Genomic DNA, 21032 nt, shown 5'->3' on the forward strand with positions numbered 1-21032 from the left:
GTGTGTGAGTTTCCCAGCTGATACAAAGGGAAGGGTTCGGTCTTTACACTGGGTCTCAGTTACTACTCATCTCTGATAAACTGTCTCCTGTGTCATTGTGTGTTTTTGCAATTCTAGTACAAATAATGTAATCGAATCATCGTGACCTCTAAAGTAGAGATGCCAGCAGTACAAAGAAAGACTGAAAAGCAAAAAAAAAAATTAAGCAATGTCTGTGTGGTTGATCTGGTGAAGGCATATGGCGTTGCCAAACAAAATTTCTACCATAATACAGAGTAAAGTGCCATCAAAGGTCTCAGACTATTTAAGAGGTGAAGGTTTTGTTCATGCTTTGAACAAATGAAAAACAATCAGTGATAGTGTTCCTGAGGCCATCAAGACATATACATGCTGACGTCATGAAGACCACCACTGGAAAGATTGCTGACACAGGTAACACTCAAGAGTCCAAAATAAGTCATGGAAAGTTTGAGAAATTCAAAGAGAAAAGTGGCATACACAGGTGTGGCAAGGCATAAGGAGGCTGCTGCCTTGCCCTTTCCTTCAAAATTTTTTCTTCTCTAACTGTGGATTTGTATGCAAACCAATAATCAAAGTCTTCAGTGCCCTCCTCCCTTACCTTAACTTATCCAGCTGGAGCTTGGCATGGGAGAGTGAGAAATGTGCATTGTGGACAGTGGATTGTAAGCCAGACATGCACTGAGGGACTTTTCTTCAATAATATATTAATACAAGTCAATTTAGTTGTGTCAATTTTACAGGCTATAAAGCTAGTTATGATTTTGTTAATGTGAAAAGCTTTTTTTTAAAGCATTGTTTTGCTTTTGTATTGTAAAGCTATTTGATCTGTTATGACTATTTTATTGGAGATTTTTTTATTTTTTTATTTCTAGGTCCAGCAACTGCAGGTACAACTTCTTGCATCTGGCACTGGCAGTAATGGACTTTCACAAGCCACAAATGAAGAGGTGATTATATTTGTCTGACTTTTGCAGTGCTTTATAGTTTTGTTAAGTATAGAAGAATTTATTTCAGTATATTATATTTTGGGAAGAGAAAATTAACCAAACTTCGAAAAGGAAAGACATTACCTATTTGAAAATTTAGTTGAGATAAGATGGAGATGGAATAGTGGATCTGGTATTGTGTTTACACAGTATACATGTTTAAACTATAGGTTGTTACTAAGTCCTCTTGTACAGGGATGTTATTCATTTAACTACACAGTAGCAACACTTCAGTGTTGTTTGTGATTACCTGGTATCCAGGAAAAACTTCTCTTGGTTTCATATGTGCATTTTACCTGTCCATTATGTTAAAAAATAGATTTGAGAGTGTTAATCTAACTCCCTTTATTTCGGGGTGGCAGTATTTAATGTCTACAGAGATAAATTCTCCATATTTGATGGATGTAAGTTACTCTAGTGCTGTGTGATTGCATCTTCTACTTTATGACCTTTTAATTTTATTTGATCACTTTTGATTTGTTAAGGTACAAATTTTGAATTATAAATGATTTGTTTAACCATCTGAACTAGTTAAGTAATACCCAGTAGGTTATCAAATAGTTCTGAGAAATCTTGGGTTGAGGTTAGGTTTGTGTTAAAATTCTCAGGTACTTTTTTCCCGATTTGAAATTTTTTGGTTAGAGATGTCCTTTGAGTTACACTTATTTTTTTTTTTTTTTTGTTCCAGAATATCCCTATGAGTTTAGTATTTTAATTCAATGGTGCATGTTAACAGTTTTTTCTTCTTTTCCTTAGAATTGAAGTAGATAAAGATTTATTTTGTCTTTAGTTTTTCCTTGTTTGTATGTTAATATTATTTGTTTTGAATTTTATTTGTCCATTTTTTCAATTTTTATTAATGCTGAGATATATTAGGTCTGTGTTAAGGTAGATTTAAATTTTACTAGTCCTTTGGAGGTTAAGGTGCTGTGTGACCACAACTTCTGCATAAAATACTTGCTGTTGTGAGAGCAAGATAACTTGAGGTAATTATTATAAAATATTTTAACCAGACCATTGAAGAAATATACTCTAAACTAGGGCTGGCCTGTCAATAGTTTGAATGTTTACATGATTAGAAATTAGATATGAGAGATTGTGTCGTGTAAATGGTTGAATCAGCTTTTTAATGATGCAGGTTTTGCTTGAAAATTTTTGAGCTTTTCTCATCAGCCATATTGCTTTCATGTTTCAAGTACTTCATCATCTGTCTCCCTTCAGTTAATTTCAAAGTCACTTCACCTGTTTACTGACCCCAACTTATCTTCAGAGCTTGATTCTCTTTCTCTGCAACATGAAGCTTTTTTTTCTGGGCAGTATTTCAGCCATTATCCTTTTGATTTGACAGAGAGTAGTTGTCTTCTTTGGGCTTTGCAAAATCTGTCAGGCCACCCTTTCCTGTGATTACTTTATGGAAATGATTAATCCTTCAATTGCACTACTGGATGATACACTCACCTCTGCTGCTAAACTTTGGAATTGTTCCAGCTTAAGTTTGTCTGGAGGCAGTTCTAAAGTTTCCTTTACAATCATGGTAACAAAGAGAGAGAGAGGGTCTTTCATCCTCTCAGGTGGCATAGTAATACCCAGTAGGCCATCACGTCTCTCATTATGTCAGTTCTGTGAGTTGGAAATCTTGGGTTGAGGTTTATTGTGTACTGTTGAGCTTTTAAATTCTCAGTTCACTTTTTTCCCCGTTATCTTGAAATATACTTTTTGGTTAGATGATGTCTATCACTTTCCTCAGAGTTACACTTTATTTTTTTTTTTTTTTTTGTTCCAGAATATCCCTATGAGTTTAGTATTTTAATTCAATGGTCTGGTTAAATTACTTAACAGTTTTTTCTTCTTTTCCTTAGAATTGAAGTAGATAAAGGATTTATTTTGTCATTCCGGTAAGGCTTCATGATGAAAAGTAGTTTTCCTTGTTTATAAACAAACTTTAATAATTGTTTGATATTATTTAGTTTTGAATTTTATTTGTCCATTTTTTCATGTTGGTTTTATTTTTATGCCCATAATGCCTTTATTTTACTATGCAATTTTTTTCCAGATAAATTCCTTGTTGTCACAATTAAAGCTTTATCAAGATGAAAATGAGAAGTTGAATAGAGCTCTTCAAACAGCATTGGATGAAAATACAAATATGGCTGAAAAGGCTTTGTTAGTAAGTAATCTAATAATATTGTAGTTATATTTTTTCCTTATTGGTAATTATATGTCCATTGGCAGTCATGAAAAGTACTCTACTGTTATTTGATGATTTCAAATGACATAGTATTAGTGTTTAATTTTTTCTTTCCATTTTCTTGCACTAGGCGGAAATGGCACGCGATCGTCTGAAAACCAGGCTTGAAGAGCTCCGATCTCAGACTGGTAATACTGTGGAAGCTCTGAACAAGACGTTAGATGTTACGTTAAATCCACAGTTGGGTGAGCAGATTAATCTGATCAAGGAGCTGCAAAATAAGATAATTGACTTACAGGTATACAGTTTACAAAAATTTTTTTTTGTAATATTTCAAAAGTGCCATATTTCCCAGCGTCAGAGAAGCTCAAAGACATGCCCCAGTTTTGATTGGCAAAATTGTAAAACAAAAATAAACATTAGTAAAGTTGCACCATTTTTCTTAGTAGAGGGCTTTGTTTTGGTTAGTGTGATGGGCACATTTAATTTTCTCAGTGTAATAAAGTGCATGGCTGGTGCTGGTACAGCGTACTGATTATTGTGGTTTTCGCTTCATTTATTTAAAAAAAAATACTTTAATGTTTTGTCAAGTTCACTGAGTTTGATAAGAAATAAGTTTTTCTGAAGCTGACTTACCAGCAAACTGAAAAACTTGAAACAGATTATGGAGTAATGCACATAATGTAAACTGCTTAGCTTTATTGCCTCAAAAATTTCCAAGGCCATTAATGTCTCTCCCAGAGTTTTAATGCACACTAGTTTGTTAAACTAAAGATAGCCAGTAATTTCAGTAGTATTTTGTGATTTTTTGGTCTATTAGATTCCATTGACCAAGATTGTATTTTCTATTGTTCATGACCATGCTCTTTAGAAGTAGTTTTTAATTATATATTTTTTTTTTTGCTTGAACTCACTTTTGTTAATTGCAGGGTGAACAACGCAAAAATGAGACAATGATGATGGAACACGAGTTATCACGTCACAGTATTTCTACAAAGTCCATGAATGGTATCAAAACTGAAGATCTTGGTGAAGGCCAAAAAGATGCAGATTCTAAAGACCCAGATAGTGGCTTGGAGGATTCTCCATCGAAGCAGTTTGGAACAGCTTACACGTTACGCCAGGCAAAATTGAATGAGGAGTTGCAGGTTATATTTTTCACATATTTCTCTGTTTTTCTTTATAGGACTGAATATTTTGTTGACCAAAAGAGTTATGGTTCATACTCATGAATGGTGACCTCATTAAGGACCATAGTAATGAATACCCTATAGGTTAAAAAATTCTTAAAATAACATTGAAGTTTTATGACATTCTTAATGATTTTTACATGTGCACAAGTGCAGATGGTCACTTATAGCTCTCATACTACTTTTGTCTTTAAGACTAAAGGATGGAAGTGTAATTCGGAGGTCACAACCATGATTTTGGCTCATAATTGGTAGGTTTGTATGAAAAGTGTTTCATGGTGTTAAAGTAATTTATTGAAGTAGGTAACAAAATTGGTTTTAGATCTAGATTACTGTTATTAAAAAATACTTATCAGCAATGTGTTGTTGATCAGTAATATACATTTTCTTTATCATCTGATTAGTTTGTGACCATAAACACAGTGGAAGAGCAAATGAATGAACACACTCTTGTGTCCATACAGTACTTGTGTCCTTTATTGTCCCTTCTTTTACTTTGCTCTCACTTCTCCCTTACTGATTATACCAACCTAAACCATTACCCATTCCTAAGTCAGTCCTGCTTCATTTTATATTTGTCTGCTCCTCTTCTCATGTCGCTGTATGTTTATTAAATGTAGTCAAATTGTTTACACTTGTGTTGGTCTGATCTACTTTAGTAGTCTTCTCCTGTCTATATAATTATATATCTGGCTCTGCCTTCCTGTGTCTCTTATTATTTATGTATTGGTCTTTTATATTTACTTAAAATTTTATGCAACTGCCTATTATAAGTACTCTTCTAGAGGAAATAATTTAATGCTGTAAATTTTTTAGATAATGATTTTAAGGTCCTTTCTTTTATAAAGGGTTTCGTATCATTTATCAGTTCTTAGCAGTAATTTTTTCAAATCCCATATATTGTTGTTTCTTTCAGGATTTAAATAAAGCTCTTGCTCTGAAAGAGGAACTGATGAGCAAGATGAGTAACAATGACACCCAGTTTGTTGCCATGAAGATCCAGTATGAAAAAGAAAAGCAAGATCTTGAAAAACATATAGACATTTTATCCAAAGAAAGAGATGAGCTTATGCAGCAACTTAAGGTGGCATCTAGTGGTTCAACCAGCAATAAGTAAGTTAACAGTCAAGGTTCTGGCTTTATCCCTATTTCAAGCTGATTTGTATTCCCCAGACTACTTGTTATACAATATCCATAAATCACAATTAGCTTAATTCTGTGTGAAATAGATCTAGTCACACTGACTTGAAAGTAGGAGTCCCACCAGCTTGTAGAATACTGTCTGCTAACCAGTGAGTCTTTCGGTATTGCTTGGATGGTGTGCTGTGCATTGAAGGATCTACACAGTGTTCTGTACAGGTTATTCTGTTTCATCCCATTCTTATGTTGCTGTTCATGTTTCTGTATTCTAAAGTAATTCATTTGTATGTTTTTACAATCATGTACGTGCTTTAAGTGTTTGATATGCTTTGGCCTTTGGCCCTTTTGCTTTGGGTTGGCGTCATCACTTTGCCGATCCATCACTGTGAGCATGTACCATTTTCATTCTCTTGCTTGGAGTGTGTCAGGCGTGTGCTGATGTATCAATATGAGTACAGTACATTTGCTCCCCAGGTTATGATGGGGTTGTGTTTCAATAAACTTATTATAAAGTAAAAATATTGGAAGTTGGAAATGCATTTGAATACACAACCCAAGAAACAGCCTAGCCAAGTCAACATTAAACATACCTTGAGTACTTCAATTAGCCTACAGTTGGGCAAAATCATTATTGCCAATCCTATTTTATAATAAAATGTTGAATATCTCATATGATTTTCGTGAAGTATCTACTAGATGTGAAAAAAAGAATTGTTGTATAGGTAAGAGCATTAAAGTACTGTAGTCTGCGTTGTCTGTAGGCTAAGCAGCATACTGTTCTGTATCTGATCATTCGTCCACATAAGTAATTACCCATCTCATTGATTGACCCAGTGGACTTGACCAGTGGTGAAGATTTCCCGTCATCCCTAATTTGCGTTATATTCTGAAAGATGGTTGAGATTGTTGATTGCTAAAGCCTAAGTTCCTCTGCGATGACCGTTTTGGACTTGCTGCCTTCATGCTTGGTGATTATCTCAAGTTTATACTTGAGAAAAATTGCCTTCCTTTGCTGACCAGTGGCAGGAGAATAAGGTAGATAATTGCCTTTTGCATAAGTTTTGAGTTTAAAGTGTGATGGTTGTTGTTCATAAGCATATTTAGTATTTATGGTTATATGGCACTGACGAGGTAGGGGAGGAGGGAGGGTACGGAGTTGCCTGTGGACACCTAAAGATGTTTTTACTTGCCTTTATCCAGGTATCCCCCTTATCCAACAGGGCTTTGGCTCTATTAATCTGGATAATTGAGAGGTTACTTAATAATAATGATAAACAATGATTTTACATAAGTCTTTATACAAACCTGTATATCATAATCTTGTGTCATTCTTCCCCTTGACCCTTTCCAATGGAGGTTGGTATCCAGAAGAGTAATTTGTTGGTTAGCAGACAGTGGATTGTGAGCTGGGCTTGATCCACTGAGCTGGGCTTGAACTGTAGAACTTTTTTTTTTTCAAATCCTGAGTCAATGTGGTTGTGTCAGTTTTACATGGAATAAAGCTAATTATGAATACTGATTGGTTTTGTGTAAAAAACTTTTCTCTTATGGTATATGTTAAATAATATATTTGTTAGGTAAATTATTTTTGACAATTTTTTAGACATTTGGATATCTACATACACAAATGCCTTGAGTTAGTAGTATGCAAAAAATTTTAAAGGGTGGTCTTCATGTTAGCATGCTCAGTCTTCTGTTTAGCATACTGTATTGGTACTTGACATAAATTCTCATCACAGGACCATTCTTATTTGTGTGACTATATAAGAAGTAACTGCTGCACCAGAAATAATTTGACTTCCAGAGATTGGCTACAGAATTAGGGAAATGTTGGTTTTCTTTGTAATTACAGAATTGCAGAACAGCGTCGAAAGAGAGTACAAGAATTAGAGGGTCAGATTTTGGGTTTAAAAAAGAAGCAAAAAGAGCAAGATAAACTCTTACGCATGAAAGAGCAGTCAGAGCAAAAAGTTGCAAAATTAAGCTCTGAAATCCAGGTAAGAAAGTTGGAAAATTAAGTTGTAAAATGCAGGTAAGAAAGCTTGGTAATTGTTCCGAGTCATTATTTTCTGTGTAGCCAGACTTGAATTGAGAACTCAATTTTTATGAATTCTAAGTTTTTGTACAGGTTGTGATGATATCTTTTTGGCATTATTTCTTAATTTTGGATTATTAGTTAAAAAATGTGTCATCTGTTAAGACTTCATCCTAAGTCTTGATTTAGCAGAAATTTGCCTATAAATTCTTTCTATTTCATTCTGTGAATAACCCTCCATCATCAGAGTGCATAAAAAACACTAATCAATGTTTTTTGGTCATAGAGAACTGAAATTGAAAAGCTGAAACATTTCACACTTTTTCTGTAAGTGGCCTTCCAAAAAATTGCTTAAAAATTCAGGTAAAATTGTATTTACTACAATTTCCTTCTATTTCATTACGTGACAAAATCTTCATCGTCACTATGCATAAATAACATGAATCTTCATTTCTTGGTCATAAAGAAGGAAATTGGAACTGAAAATGTACATATTTTCAGTACACAGACCTGCAGATATTTGCTGAAAATGCTGGTAAAAGTTTATTTCCTGAGATTTCTTTCTGTTTTATTCTATGACTAAATCTCCATTTTCAGAGTATATGAATAACACTAATCTTCATTTTTTTCATCAAAGAGAATGTGAGTTGAAACATTGAAAACTTTGAGATGAGATTTTTCTATTACCAGACCTGTGCAAATTTGCTGAGAATTCTGGTAAAATTTTATTTCCTTCAGCATCTTTTTATTTCTTTGTATGGTTAAATCCCCATTCACTTTGTGTGAATAATTATGATCTTAATTTTTTTGTCATAGAGAAATGAGATTGAAACTGGAAGTTTTAATGTTTTTGCTAAATGTGAACCTATAGAAATTTGCCAGAAATTCTGGTAAAATTTTATTTCCTGTTATTCCCACTTGTTTCATGGTAAAACTAATCTTCATGCTCAGTGTGGTTAAGCAACACCAGTCTGTATTTTTGGTTATAGAGAACTGAAATTTAAACTTTTAAAAAATGTTTTTCCTGTTCATGAACCTGTAAAAATTTGCCTCAAAATTCTGGTCAAATTTTGTTTCCTCCATTTTCATTTTATTTTGTTTTATGGCTAAATCTTTGTCCCCAGAGAGCATAAGTAATGCTAATCTTTATTTGTTCATACACGGAACAAACTATCAAAACCATGTCTGTCATAACAAATGCGTATCCATAATAACCAGTCAGCTTTTATCTCTATTTATTTACATATTTTCTCTTGTTATCTTTTTATAACCTCTTACTTGCATTGCTTGGTGACACTGACAGCATAGGTTCTAGGAAGTTCAATTTTCAATAAGTGTAATTGTGTAATATCTCTTGCACAGTATGCATGTTGTAGTAAAACGTCTCTATGACTGATTGACGTGTATAGTATGTGTTGTCTTTTGTTTTCCTTTAGACTTATAATTATAAATAACATAGATGTAACTTGCATTATTAATATAAATAATGTAGATGTAACTTGCATTATTTCTAAGAGTTTCTCTCTTCATAATTACATATTTCAGTGGTCTGCTTAATTAATAATAATCATAGTGATTTATCATCATATCATCCCTTATGTTTCAGAATATGAAAGCAACGAGGGTGAAGCTGATTCGCCAAATGAAGGAAGACAACGAGAAATTCAGATTGTGGAAGGCACAGAAAGACAAAGAAGTAAGTCGTTTTCTCTTTTAAGACTCCTTTAATAATGGCTGAGCAGGACTTCTTATGTAGTAATGTTTGGTAACATGCTCTATGTGATGCGAAGATTTCATCATTGTAAGCATTTATAAGTAATATTTTAATCTGCTTTATACTGCAAATGATTTATGTCATTTTCTGAAATAAATTATGAGGATGTAGTGTAATTGAAGCCAAAACATCAGAAGCAATGCCTTGTTCCATTGTTTCAAGCTGACACTTGACTTGTAATTAATGTTGTTTTTATTTGTTCTTTTACTAAAATTGTGGTGAACTCTGTAATTGTGTATATTCTCAGGTTGCTCGTCTGAAGGAGCAAGATAGGCGTAAGCAGTACCAGATTATCAAAATGGAAAGATTACATTCAAAACAACAGAATGTATTGAAGCGAAAGATGGAAGAGGCTGCTGCAATTAATAAAAGATTAAAGGTTGGGTATTTTGTTCATGTATATAGGTAACACCTTTAGGATCATGAATATTTCTAATAACCCATTACTTTGCAGTTGCATTTTTTCCATGTTAGTAGAGATAAATATCTAGTAGTTGTCAATGAATAATGAGTTAGGGGAAAACTCTAATTCACTTAACAGGGTAATCACACTTCTTATTCACATATTTTACAAATCCTACGTCAGCTTTTCTCTTTGTGGGAATGAATGTGAAATGAGTTCTCTCCTTTACCTTCTGTCTTGCACATTTTGTCTCAACTATTAAATAAAGATTTTCATTTAACCCTTTGTTCCTACACAAATACAAACCCTCGGTCTTTACACATAGGATTAACTTTCAGCGAGCTGGAAATCCGGCTGTTAAACTTTTGCAAGGTGGTTATGGTAACAGCTACTGATGGTAGGGGTGGAAGCACTGCCCAACAAGTCTGTGCACATTCAGTTCTACGCAGTTTACTTTTGGCCGCCGTCGCATCTAGACGTGCTTTTCTTTCTCCGACCAGCCATTCGACTTTCTGTTCTGTGTTTGAATATATTTGTCTGTATAATATAGTTTATATTTTTTTGTTTATCCTATTCTTATATTGATATATTGAAACATTTCAACATGTTTTTCTGTCTTCCTAATGACATATTCACTTATTCTTGCTATGTAGCCATTTTGACTTGTTTTTGCCTGTATAAGTTTTGAAGCCTTTCTCCTTACAGTATCTATCATTTTATTTATCTTTTTGTTGCCTTTTGGTATTTACACAAACCCAACACCTATCTCCTTGGTGTTTGTTTTGTTTTGTTTTCTTTTCTATAATGTATCTTTGGAGAATTGGAGGGATAATATCCAACTCTTGACTGCCAACTGTTCTGTTTTTAGATATCTCTCGACCTCGTGTTGAAGAACCTCCCTCTTCAACGTTCTTGTCCTCCTTGTTCTGAAATGCTTTATCATGAGCATTTTATTGACATAAGTGATGAACATTTTGCCTTTTATTTATTTTTTTACTCTAGAGTACAGTACCACTGACAAGTACTTTTTTTATGAATCCAGAGAGTATAGTTATGAGTGCAATTTAACCTTTTGAGAACCTGGGGGATCCCAGAATTCATCTTAATTGATTTCTGTGGATATCATGTTGTTTTGGTACTTTTTGAAGCTGAATACCTGCACTTAGTGTATTGTGGTTAAACAAATGAAAGACAATCAAGTAAAAGAAAATGTTGAAATTGGATAAAACTCTTGGTAGACATTTGAAGCTCCAATATTTGGAAGAGGATGATGTCATCTGAATCTCATATAGGCAATGTTAAAACAGTGAAGTAAAAAATACTTTCAAGTTCATGATCCATGTATTGATTACCCTGTTAATCAAATAAATGCAGTGAAACGAAATCTTTGGTTACAGTAATTGATCTGGGGAGGGGTTAAAGCAGATCAAACCAATCATTGGATTATGGCATTCTTTATTTTGAACAGCACATATGAACCAAGCCCTTGTACGCAGGCAATGCAGGTCAAAACTTTAGTTCTGTATATTTTATATGAATGACCAAGCTTCAACCAATAGAGGATGCCTAGGCTTATCCAATTATCAAAGCATAGTATTAAAGTTTTAGTGAACTGGAAGCCCAAGTAAAATTTAATTTTTCCTACTAAGGACAAACCCTGTGGGCCTGCTTTGGGAGTTGAGTAAATTACCAGTGGTCTGGTTAAACTACACCATCTTCAAGTTAAGGATTTTCCTCAATACTCAAAGAGTATTCTTTGTATATAAAGTGACTTGCTAACCAATTCAGATACCTCAATCTACTATTGTAGCAAATTATTGAGATGATCTAATAATAATATTAACTTATTGAAGGAATTAATGCATGTCCATTAATTTTACTCGGTTATGTGTTTTGAAGATATAAAAAATTTTTAAATTTCAGGATGCACTAGCTCTCCAGAAAGCAGGTGCTGAAAAACGTGCTGCAACCAAAGATGTTACTGGGCGAATCAGGTAAGCATGTGGCTTTGTCAGTCTTGTTAATTTATGTATATATATAATTTTCTAGGGCTCTGCTTTTATCATAAAAAATGTATTTCGTCATGAAAATAACATGAAAATACAGTAATTAGTGAATATTTCTTGACGAAGAAATTGTGAATTACTGAATTTTTTCCGAATAATTCGGTGATAAGTTCCACAGAAAAATCCATGAATAGGAGAAGTCACGAATCATGAACTGCGAATAGGCGAGTGTTGACTGTGTGTGTGTGTGTGTGTGTGTGTGTACACTCACACACACAGTCCGACCTCTTTAATCTGGGTCCCTTGGGACCAGGCCACGGCAGAAAATCCTGTACGATAAAAATCACCCCTAAAAAAACCCTATGCAAACAAAGTCTTCCACTTATATTTATTGCTCTTATCAAAAGTAGAACAAAGCTTATGAATAATCACTGTCATTTGTAAGGTTTAGTTCTTTGTGAAAATTCTGGCCTGTTCCATAAGTACCTCCCTGGAAATGCTTACACTTTTGGTTCTTCGGTGCTTAAACCACTTTAAAAGAGCACTATCGAGTTTTGATCTGGTACCTTTCAGTGTTTTCAAACTTATCTGGCTTTTGTTTTCAGCAAAAATCTAAATATCTGCTGGTTTTGTTTCTTTAAACCTGTATATGTGTTTGTGTGTGTAAAGAGAGAGAGAGAGAGAGAGAGAAACTATCGACCCCGTTTAGGTTGTTACACCGAAAGATATCCATTTGCAAAATTCAAATAATAGTTGTATTAAGAATGACCATTTTAATAAAACTGTTGTTTTATGCACTGTATGTAATTATATTTGATGCATTATTGTCATATTTTTATATTATAATTTTTACCAGTTGACAACATATTGTAATTGATAAAGAAATGCTGTAGTTATTTATAAGTTGATTAGAGGATATTATTGGGTTCTATATCTTTTTCTGAATTTAGAATTTTGTTTTATCTCGAGTCTTTTGAACCTAGCCATTCAGTATTCTCTATCTGCCTTGGGAATAGTAAGTGAACTTGCTTCATTAAATCTCTTCTTTAGAGGTACTGCTACAATGTTTAATGTATTTTAGGAACTGGTTAGAAGGAGAATTGGAGATTGTGACAGTGAAAAAGCAGGCCAAGCAGTCGCTCAAAACTCTAGTTGAAGACCGGAAAACCATCTCTGAGCAGATAAATAAAATAAAGGTATGACCAGCTATGTGTAAATTGGTATTGATAAAGATTGGAACAGAAATTTGTTTTGCAGATCTTTTAGATTTGTAGTGTGCTATTTTTGTTCATAAAGGGTTGAACATGTATTGTCAAATAATTGAAAGTTGAAATATGAAAAAAAGCTGAAAAATGTCTTAAGCTCTAGACAAAAACACTAAAGAATTAGTGTAAAATGATGTATTTTTATTGTAATATATGGTAAGTGGTTTTAATTTTAAAGAATACCACAAACATTGAATGTTTGGTAGTTTACTTATAATTTATTAGAAAGGGAAGTATTATTAATAGCCACGTTGATCAGTAAAATGTCTGTTGATAGTTGGAATTGCTTTGACTGCATGGCTGAAACTCTGAGAAGCTTAGAAAATGGATGAGGTTTCCTTCTTAATTGCTCAAGGAAATTCAAGATGATTAAGATACTGTAAATATTTTACCAAGACAAGAAATAATTTTGAAAACATGCAGTTTTAGAATTTTTCCTACTAAGCCCATAAGTCATATAAAGCAAACATTTGCAGTCTGAATATCCTCCAGTGAATTCTGATGTCCTTGGACAGAAGAATCTAAAAGTGACTATCCACCCAAATAAAACAAGATCCCTCACTACCTGGTGACTATAATCTTGGTATTCCTTGGGTCTCAGACTAAACATTAGTGTAAGGACATCCCCAACTCGCTTTGATAGTTTGAATAGTACTGTACTATTCTTGGAGTCCTGTGGGGGATGTTATGTCACGTTATGGATTTTTTGGAAATAAAATGTGGCCGTGCAGGCCTGGGTTAATTTGAAGTGTTTGCATCCTATACAGTTATATAGGTAGCTAACACTAGGTAGTTTTTATTAAACATTTGTACCTTTTACCATTACTGAGCTACTATTACGCAGGACCTACACATTATCTGCGCCACAGTGAATTGCCAAATCTGCTTTTGTCTGCAGAAATGGCTCTTAACTACTGTACCTGCCATGAGCCAGCCCCTGAAGGAGGAAAGAGCTCATTTTTAACCCTCACAGTCTGGCCTAAAATATATATTAAGTATTACCAAGACAGACATAAAACCTATGTTAATTTGACCATTACCAAGACAGACATAAAACCTATGTTAATTTGACCAAGTTATAAATGTTTTTTCTAGTAACAAATTCTGAGTATATTTATTGTAAAATATTTACGAGACATCCTTGGATGGGAATGGTGGACAGTATTCCCCCTTCGACATCTCAAGGCAAACTGATCTCTCTCTCCTGTACTGACTAGCTATTATAGTTGCCATGAGTCATTTATGGCCCATGGAAGTAATCAGAACACTTTTTCTGCATAATTTGTTAAAACTGTATGGCGTGAAATGTTGATCATCAGAGGACACTACCCGGAATTTACCCTAAAGCTATAAATAGTTGTCATTTGATGACGCCCGCTCACAAAGGGTTAAGCGGTCTCTCTAAGTTATAGATTTCAATAGGAGTATGGAAGAAGGAGACTACTGTACATGTTCAAGCAGAACTATGGCAGTGTGTTTACATCCCTCTCCAAGCAGAATCCACATTTGGGCCAATACTCCAAAAGCAGTGTACTGTATTCTAGGAACTTCCACCTCAACTCCTCTGATGGAGATGAAGTCTCTCTCCTTGGGAGAGAGGTCACTGATACCTGACATGGAGTGGATAGAGCCACTGAAATTTCCCTTCTGAGTCCGGAAGATGTAGGAAATAGCCTTCTGCTTTACATGAGAGAGATACTTCAAATCAGAATCTTACTTTTCCCATGCAACAATCATGTATTGAGGGGACCCTGATAGGGTCCACCCAACCCCATCTGAAGTGTACCTTCTAGGGGGTAGTGAATTATCCTGGACTTCTACACTGCCAGGTATTGGTGATACGACTGCTTTGGCTTAGTCAGTTCATGCAGGCTTCCCTGATAGGAAAATTCAGCTTGTTGTGCTTTCTATACTGCCAGGCAGTAGTGATATGACTGCCTTGGCTCAATCATTTCATGCAGGCTTCCCAGATAGGAAAATTCCACTCGCTGTACTTTCTATACTGCCAGGCAGCGATGAGACAACTGCCTTGGCTCTTGTATGTCGTCAGGCAAGTGGGGCATGCGTGGACTAACATCATCCTCAAACGGAGGGAATCCTTCCTCTAAGTCTTCCAAAGGCAGATCTCTCTGGAGAGCTGGCTTTGTTTAGAAACAGCCCCCTACTGGACTTAACCTACTACTTCCAGTTGGTTCTGGTCCATCAGGCAATTGACAACATAAGGTGTTTGATCTTTGCACGAGAAGCATTTCCTTTATAAATTGGAGCCATGGCTAGGGTTAAAAGTGGGCAGATCATTACAAAGGAGGAAAAACACATGAGAATGGGTTACATGTGTTTACAATGACACCAAAAGTGTTTTTGCAAAAATGTTGCAAACTGCATTTAAGCAGCAAGTAGCACCAACCAGCTGTTGTGGCAAGTTGGTGCAATGACCCAGGAAATTTTAAATTGCTCTAGTTTAAATTATTGCTGAATCAGTAATAGAACAAAATTAGTGATAACTACCTTTAGTAATTTAATTTGTATTTTTTGAAGTGGCATTACTGTATTTTGATAGTTAGGATTAGCTTAAAAAAATTAAAATAGTAATATTTTTCATTTATGATTATATATGTCTGGAAATTAAGGAATGAAAATCATTGATAGTTGTTTTGTAACTAATAAGATTAAGCTTTGTCATTTGTCCCTCTACAGTAAAAACCAGGTATTCGTGGGGGATGCGTACCACACCTCCCCGTGAATAGCTAAAATCCACGAATATTTAAAACTCCTCTAAAAACACTTATAACTAAGTATTTTGATAGTTCAAAGACAAAAATCCCTCTAAAAATGCTTATACCTGAGTATTTTAATAGTTTTATCATAAAAAGTGCATTTAGTCATGAAAATATGAAAATACAGTAATTAGTGAATATTTCTCAGTGAAAAATAATGTGAATAGGCTTATTTTCCATGAATAATGTGTATATATGTTCCAAAGAGAAATCTGCGAATCGTGAGAAGGCGAATATATGGGTTTACTGTATTGTTCATTTTTGTAAAATGCATGTTATCTTTGGCTGTTGTAATTCATGAGATAAAGGAAATATGTGTGCTCAACCCTTCAGAAAGTAATTGTATGTATATTGCAGCACCAGTTGTCACTTGGAGGGCTGACTTCTGAATTAACAGCTGATCTTGAAAGAAAAAAGGAGGACCTGGAAGCTGATCTTCAGTTAAGAACTGCTCAGATAAGTGATATGCAGTCTAAAATCATGGATGATGATGAAGGTTAATGTGGTTTATTTTTTTACATTAAAAATGCCATTAATACAAAATAATTCCTTATCCGTTATCTTAAATATTGAATATATCATTTTTAAAGAAAAATATTTCTGTATGAACTCTTCATTGTATCAGTCATGCCATTCAAGATCTTCAGAAAATCATAGACATTTCATTGGTTTATAAGAGGAAAATCATTTGCTGGGTGACTAACAGCACTACATGAAATTTTTTTTTAAATCCTTAACCGTAATGACATAGAACCAGCATATATAATAAAACGACCTTTAATAGAAATTATGATCAGTGCTAGCCTAAATAGAGACTGTTGACTAAAGAGAAGAAAGCTTTTGTAATTCCATCATTTGAAGTAAATTTTTTTTTGTGATACAAGGTTATTGTTTAGTTTTAATTTTTACAGCATGAATTTTAATTTTTCCTTTTTTCCAAAATCTCTACAGATGCAGTTGCAAAGAAAAGATTTGACTCAATGCAAAGTATGAGCGAGAGTAAATGTGCATTAGGATATTTGTTTGAAGTTGCAGTGGACAACCAGGTGAACTGTGCTGCTCGAGAAATGGATATACAGGATTTGCAGGTACTTTTGTTATAAATTTAATATAAGTATAGTTTATTTTGAAGAATGTGTCAGGAATAGGTTAAAAGGTTACTTTTAAATTATTGATGATTTTGTAAATCTGTAGTCTTCTCATTAATGATTTTTTTTTTGTCTAGTTTTGTTATTGATGAACTTGCACTGGATAGCACATACAAATTGGTTAGTAAGGTTACTAGTGCGAAAGATCTGCCATCAATCTTGTTGCATTACTTATGATTTGAGTTAAGAGTACAGGGATGTAATGAGCAGAAACTCATCCCTTCTAAATGAAAATGCATGTTCATTGCCAAACTTTATGGCTTACAGTGTATTTTTTCCTGATAGAATTACTCATAAATTTCCCTTTAGTTGGCTTGCTGCTGTAGACTACCAACCCAAAAATTAATTTGCCAGAACACAGATGATGATTATCATCTAGTTTTGGGTGATCAGGCGAGTAGTGTAAGTTGCAGACTAGATCATAAGTTAAACATAAGGCATAAATTTTGATAGAATAATGGTCAAAATCAGCTCATGAGGCTGATCAGTATTATTTGGAATGAATCTTACCTACGGTTAAAGTTAGCTTTATCTTTGCGCCGTTTGGTGCGATCGGCATTAAAAAAAATAATCAGAATATGCTTGGCTAATCCACGAGTACTGTCACTGTAATCATTTGTTTTCCCACCAGATGATGCTGGAATGTTTAACTTTCTTGTCATATTTCTTCATGCTGACCCGTTATACGGATGGTTGGATCAGTGTTTGTAATGTATTTTGTTGATTTCTGGCTAATTTTCTCCTGTATGGTATTGTGCTTGTTTATGTTTTTGCTTTATGCCATCTACATCAGGCAGGGATGAAAGCATTAGGCTGTATAGGAAAGACTGTGTGAAAATCAGATGTTTAGATTTTGCACAAGATGATCTCATAGCCTATGTTAGACTAGGTGCTCGGGCACGAGTGTGGCTTTCTTGATATGTAGATTTTGAGTGATCTGATGAGAGGATGTAAATTTTGTTTAGTATCGGAAGATGTTAGAGGCCAATAATTTAACTAGAGTGAGTTGGCCTGGTTTTAGTATAGCCTCTTAAGTGTTGTGCAGTCTCTTAGATTGTCGTCACTGTTACGTGATGACGTCAGTCCCTGCAGAGGACACTTGACTGTCGTCAAGGTTACATGGTGACGTCGTACAAGAATCCTCTCTCTTTTCCACGAAAACACCTGTTCCTCCATCCAGTATTTTCACCCGGCATTCTGTGTCATCATTACTCACATTTGGACTTGAGTTTCAACTGTGTTTGGTTGATTCTCCTTTAGTATTTAAGCATTGCATAGCTCATTTTGTTCCATATTCTCTTCCTTTTGCCAAATTGTATCCGTTAACCGGGCTCTTTAGTTTACTTCTACCTCGGCTCCTGTTAAAACGAGTAAGAAGTTAACTCTGATTATGGTAGAGTACATTCTCATGAAGTAGAGCTTGAACCCTGTTTCTCTGGCTGTACCAATCCGCCATCCTTATTCAATGTAGTAGTCAACAAACTTGAACAGTAGGTAAGAATCATTCCAAATAATGATAATTTTCATGATGCAATTAATTATTTAGATACTTACCTACTGTTAAAGTGGAAACCCACCCAGCCTCCCCACATCTTAGTGGGTGGTCATGAAGAAATATGACAAGAAAGTAAACATTCCAGCACCATCTGGTGGGAAAACAGATGACTAGTGACAGTCGTCACAGGTTGGCCAAGCGTATTCCAATGTTTTTGTTTAAATGCCAATCGCACCAAATGGTGCAAAGATAAAGCTAAACAGTAGGTAAGTATCCAAATAATTAATTTTATCATGAATTATCATTTTGTGAATATCTGTGATAAAATTTCAGTGTATCTCAAAAGTCTATGTAACATGTAATCTTGAAATACACTAGGAAAGCCCTTTTTTTTGAGGTTACATCTTCAAAAGAAAAAGATTGTGGAAGAATAAAGTTATGACATTGGTGATGTACTGTTACCATATACTTGGTAAAATCTGACGTTTAGCGGTACCCATTGATGAAAAGAGTCCACTTTGTAATTCATGTGTATTGTGAGGGCTTACAAGGTATAGTGATTGATTTTATATATATATTATTTTTTACCTTTCATTTTAGTGAAACTGAATTTTATGTATTCAGTATAGTGAATATTAGTCCGTAACGCTTTATTTGTGGATTTTATTGTGATCCAAATTGTTACTTGCAGGCTGGTAATGAAGAGCTTTCAGCAACTGTGGAAGATCTTGAAGCGGAAGTAAGAAGACTCAAGGAAACCTATCAAGCTGAATTAACTCGTCTTAGCCAGGAACATGAAGACAAAGTGCTCTTCCTCTTGAGACAGATGCCAACAGCACAGGTAGTTTTCTTCTTTCTGCCACTTATATTAGTCTTACCTTGTTTGTATAGTGACTTATCTCCCTTTCTAGTTGGAACACTCCCTTTTAGCTGTATTTTTAATTTTTTAAAATCCCCACTTATGATACTCAAGAGCAGTCTTTAAATGAATGCCCATTTATCCATATTTCCCTTATCTGCTCTACACCCATGATTGCACCTTTTTTCAGTACAAACAGATAGGAACTTGACTGCAGTAAACTGAAAAGGTGTGAATAAATATGCATAGATTGCAGAACAGATATTGAACAGTGTGGGTGGTGGTATGAAAAATACTTATGGTCAGCCAGGTGTTTGCTCATTGGCTCAGTGAGAATATTGTGTGCTGATTGGTCTATTGATGAGGGATTTGGGGAGGAAAGGAGTAATCTAGAACAAGGGAAAGGCAAGAGTATTGCACTGTGTAATCACGGAAATTGTACATGTGTAGTCTCATTGTATTATTGGTATTACTGTACTGTATATTTGGGCATATGAGATCCACCCATATTTTGGCAGGCCTAATCTGGGAAAATAAAAATATATTGAACTCCAGACCCTCTAGCTGGTGGTTCACTAAAATATGATTTTTTCAGAGATGGAAAGTTAACTTACAGTACAAGGTTCAGAGAAAAAGTGAATACACATATATTTTTATTCCTAAAAATGGATTCTAGTCAGTGGGTATAGCTCCTCAAAATTAAACATTCAAAACCAGTTTAACCCCTTGTGGACGGGTAACGTATATATATCTTTAATTATAGCTGGGGGTAAATTCCGGGAAACATTCATATACGTTCAAGATTTTGCACCATGCATTTTGAATGAATTTTGCAGGAAAACTGCTCAGATCATTTCCATGGGCCATAAATGACTTACGGCAACTTTTACCCCAACTCTAATAGCTAGTTGTACAGTAGAGAGAGTTCAGTTTGCCTTGAGATGTCATAGGGGAATGTTGTCCAAAATTCCCATCCAATGATGTCTTGTAAATATTTTACAATAATTTACTCAGACTTTGTTAATGATTTTAGCTTTTATCTGTTGTGATATATTAGTATTGTAGTCAATGCTAATTAGTAAATGCAGTATAGATTTTCCTTTCATTTACTAGTAGTCATGGATTTTTGGACACTTTCAGTAAGTTAGCAGTGGCCTGGAGTCAGAACACACAGGAAAGCTTTCTTGCTGTACTCTTTTTATGTTTAAGCATTTTTTTGGGGGACAGGGAGTACAGAAATGAGTATGCATAATCAAAGGAATCTTAAGGCTAATCAACGTGGAATTTTTCCTTATTAAAATTTGATGCACATTATTACAGGATAATAGCTCTGTATCCAGTGAAGTCAAAGATGATGCTTTGCTTGAGCGTTTGAAGTTCCAAGAAGCTGAAATTGCCCGTCTGTCAGCTATTCATGAGCAGCTTCAATCCAAGACCCAGGAATGTGAAGAGCTTAAGAAAGAGTTGATGGTATCAGCCATGACTCATGGAAAAAAGGTAAGTTCCGTTTATTTGATCGTGGATTTTACAAGATCTTTACTTGCAGATTGATACTGTTTTTGATTGGGAAAGGCATTAGTTTTATTTAATTTTCAAGTTCATAGCTTTAATATATTAAATCATATGCTGTCAGATTGTTTTTCAAGGTGCTGATATGAAAAGTGATGTTAAATTATTAGTTAATTTGACTTTGATTCTTTTTATATATTTTAATGGATTGTGAGCTAAGATTTTATTTTATGTTG

General features: G+C 34.5%; 1 protein-coding gene across 1 annotated transcript in view; it reads left to right on the forward strand.

The window, feature by feature from the left end:
* The window catches only part of LOC136828932 (chromosome-associated kinesin KIF4A-like), a 38073-nt gene that overhangs the window by 15690 nt on the left and 1351 nt on the right, over nucleotides 1-21032 (forward strand). The window contains exons 9-22 of the mRNA XM_067087299.1: nucleotides 894-968; nucleotides 3061-3174; nucleotides 3326-3493; nucleotides 4125-4343; nucleotides 5302-5498; nucleotides 7378-7522; nucleotides 9167-9256; nucleotides 9582-9713; nucleotides 11661-11731; nucleotides 12825-12939; nucleotides 16143-16281; nucleotides 16737-16873; nucleotides 19120-19269; nucleotides 20608-20784. Coding sequence (XP_066943400.1) covers nucleotides 894-968; nucleotides 3061-3174; nucleotides 3326-3493; nucleotides 4125-4343; nucleotides 5302-5498; nucleotides 7378-7522; nucleotides 9167-9256; nucleotides 9582-9713; nucleotides 11661-11731; nucleotides 12825-12939; nucleotides 16143-16281; nucleotides 16737-16873; nucleotides 19120-19269; nucleotides 20608-20784 — 1929 coding nt within the window. The remainder of the gene's footprint in view (nucleotides 1-893; nucleotides 969-3060; nucleotides 3175-3325; nucleotides 3494-4124; nucleotides 4344-5301; nucleotides 5499-7377; nucleotides 7523-9166; nucleotides 9257-9581; nucleotides 9714-11660; nucleotides 11732-12824; nucleotides 12940-16142; nucleotides 16282-16736; nucleotides 16874-19119; nucleotides 19270-20607; nucleotides 20785-21032) is intronic.

This window comes from Macrobrachium rosenbergii, chromosome 43, assembly GCF_040412425.1.
Source record: "Macrobrachium rosenbergii isolate ZJJX-2024 chromosome 43, ASM4041242v1, whole genome shotgun sequence".
Lineage (NCBI taxonomy): Eukaryota > Metazoa > Arthropoda > Malacostraca > Decapoda > Palaemonidae > Macrobrachium > Macrobrachium rosenbergii.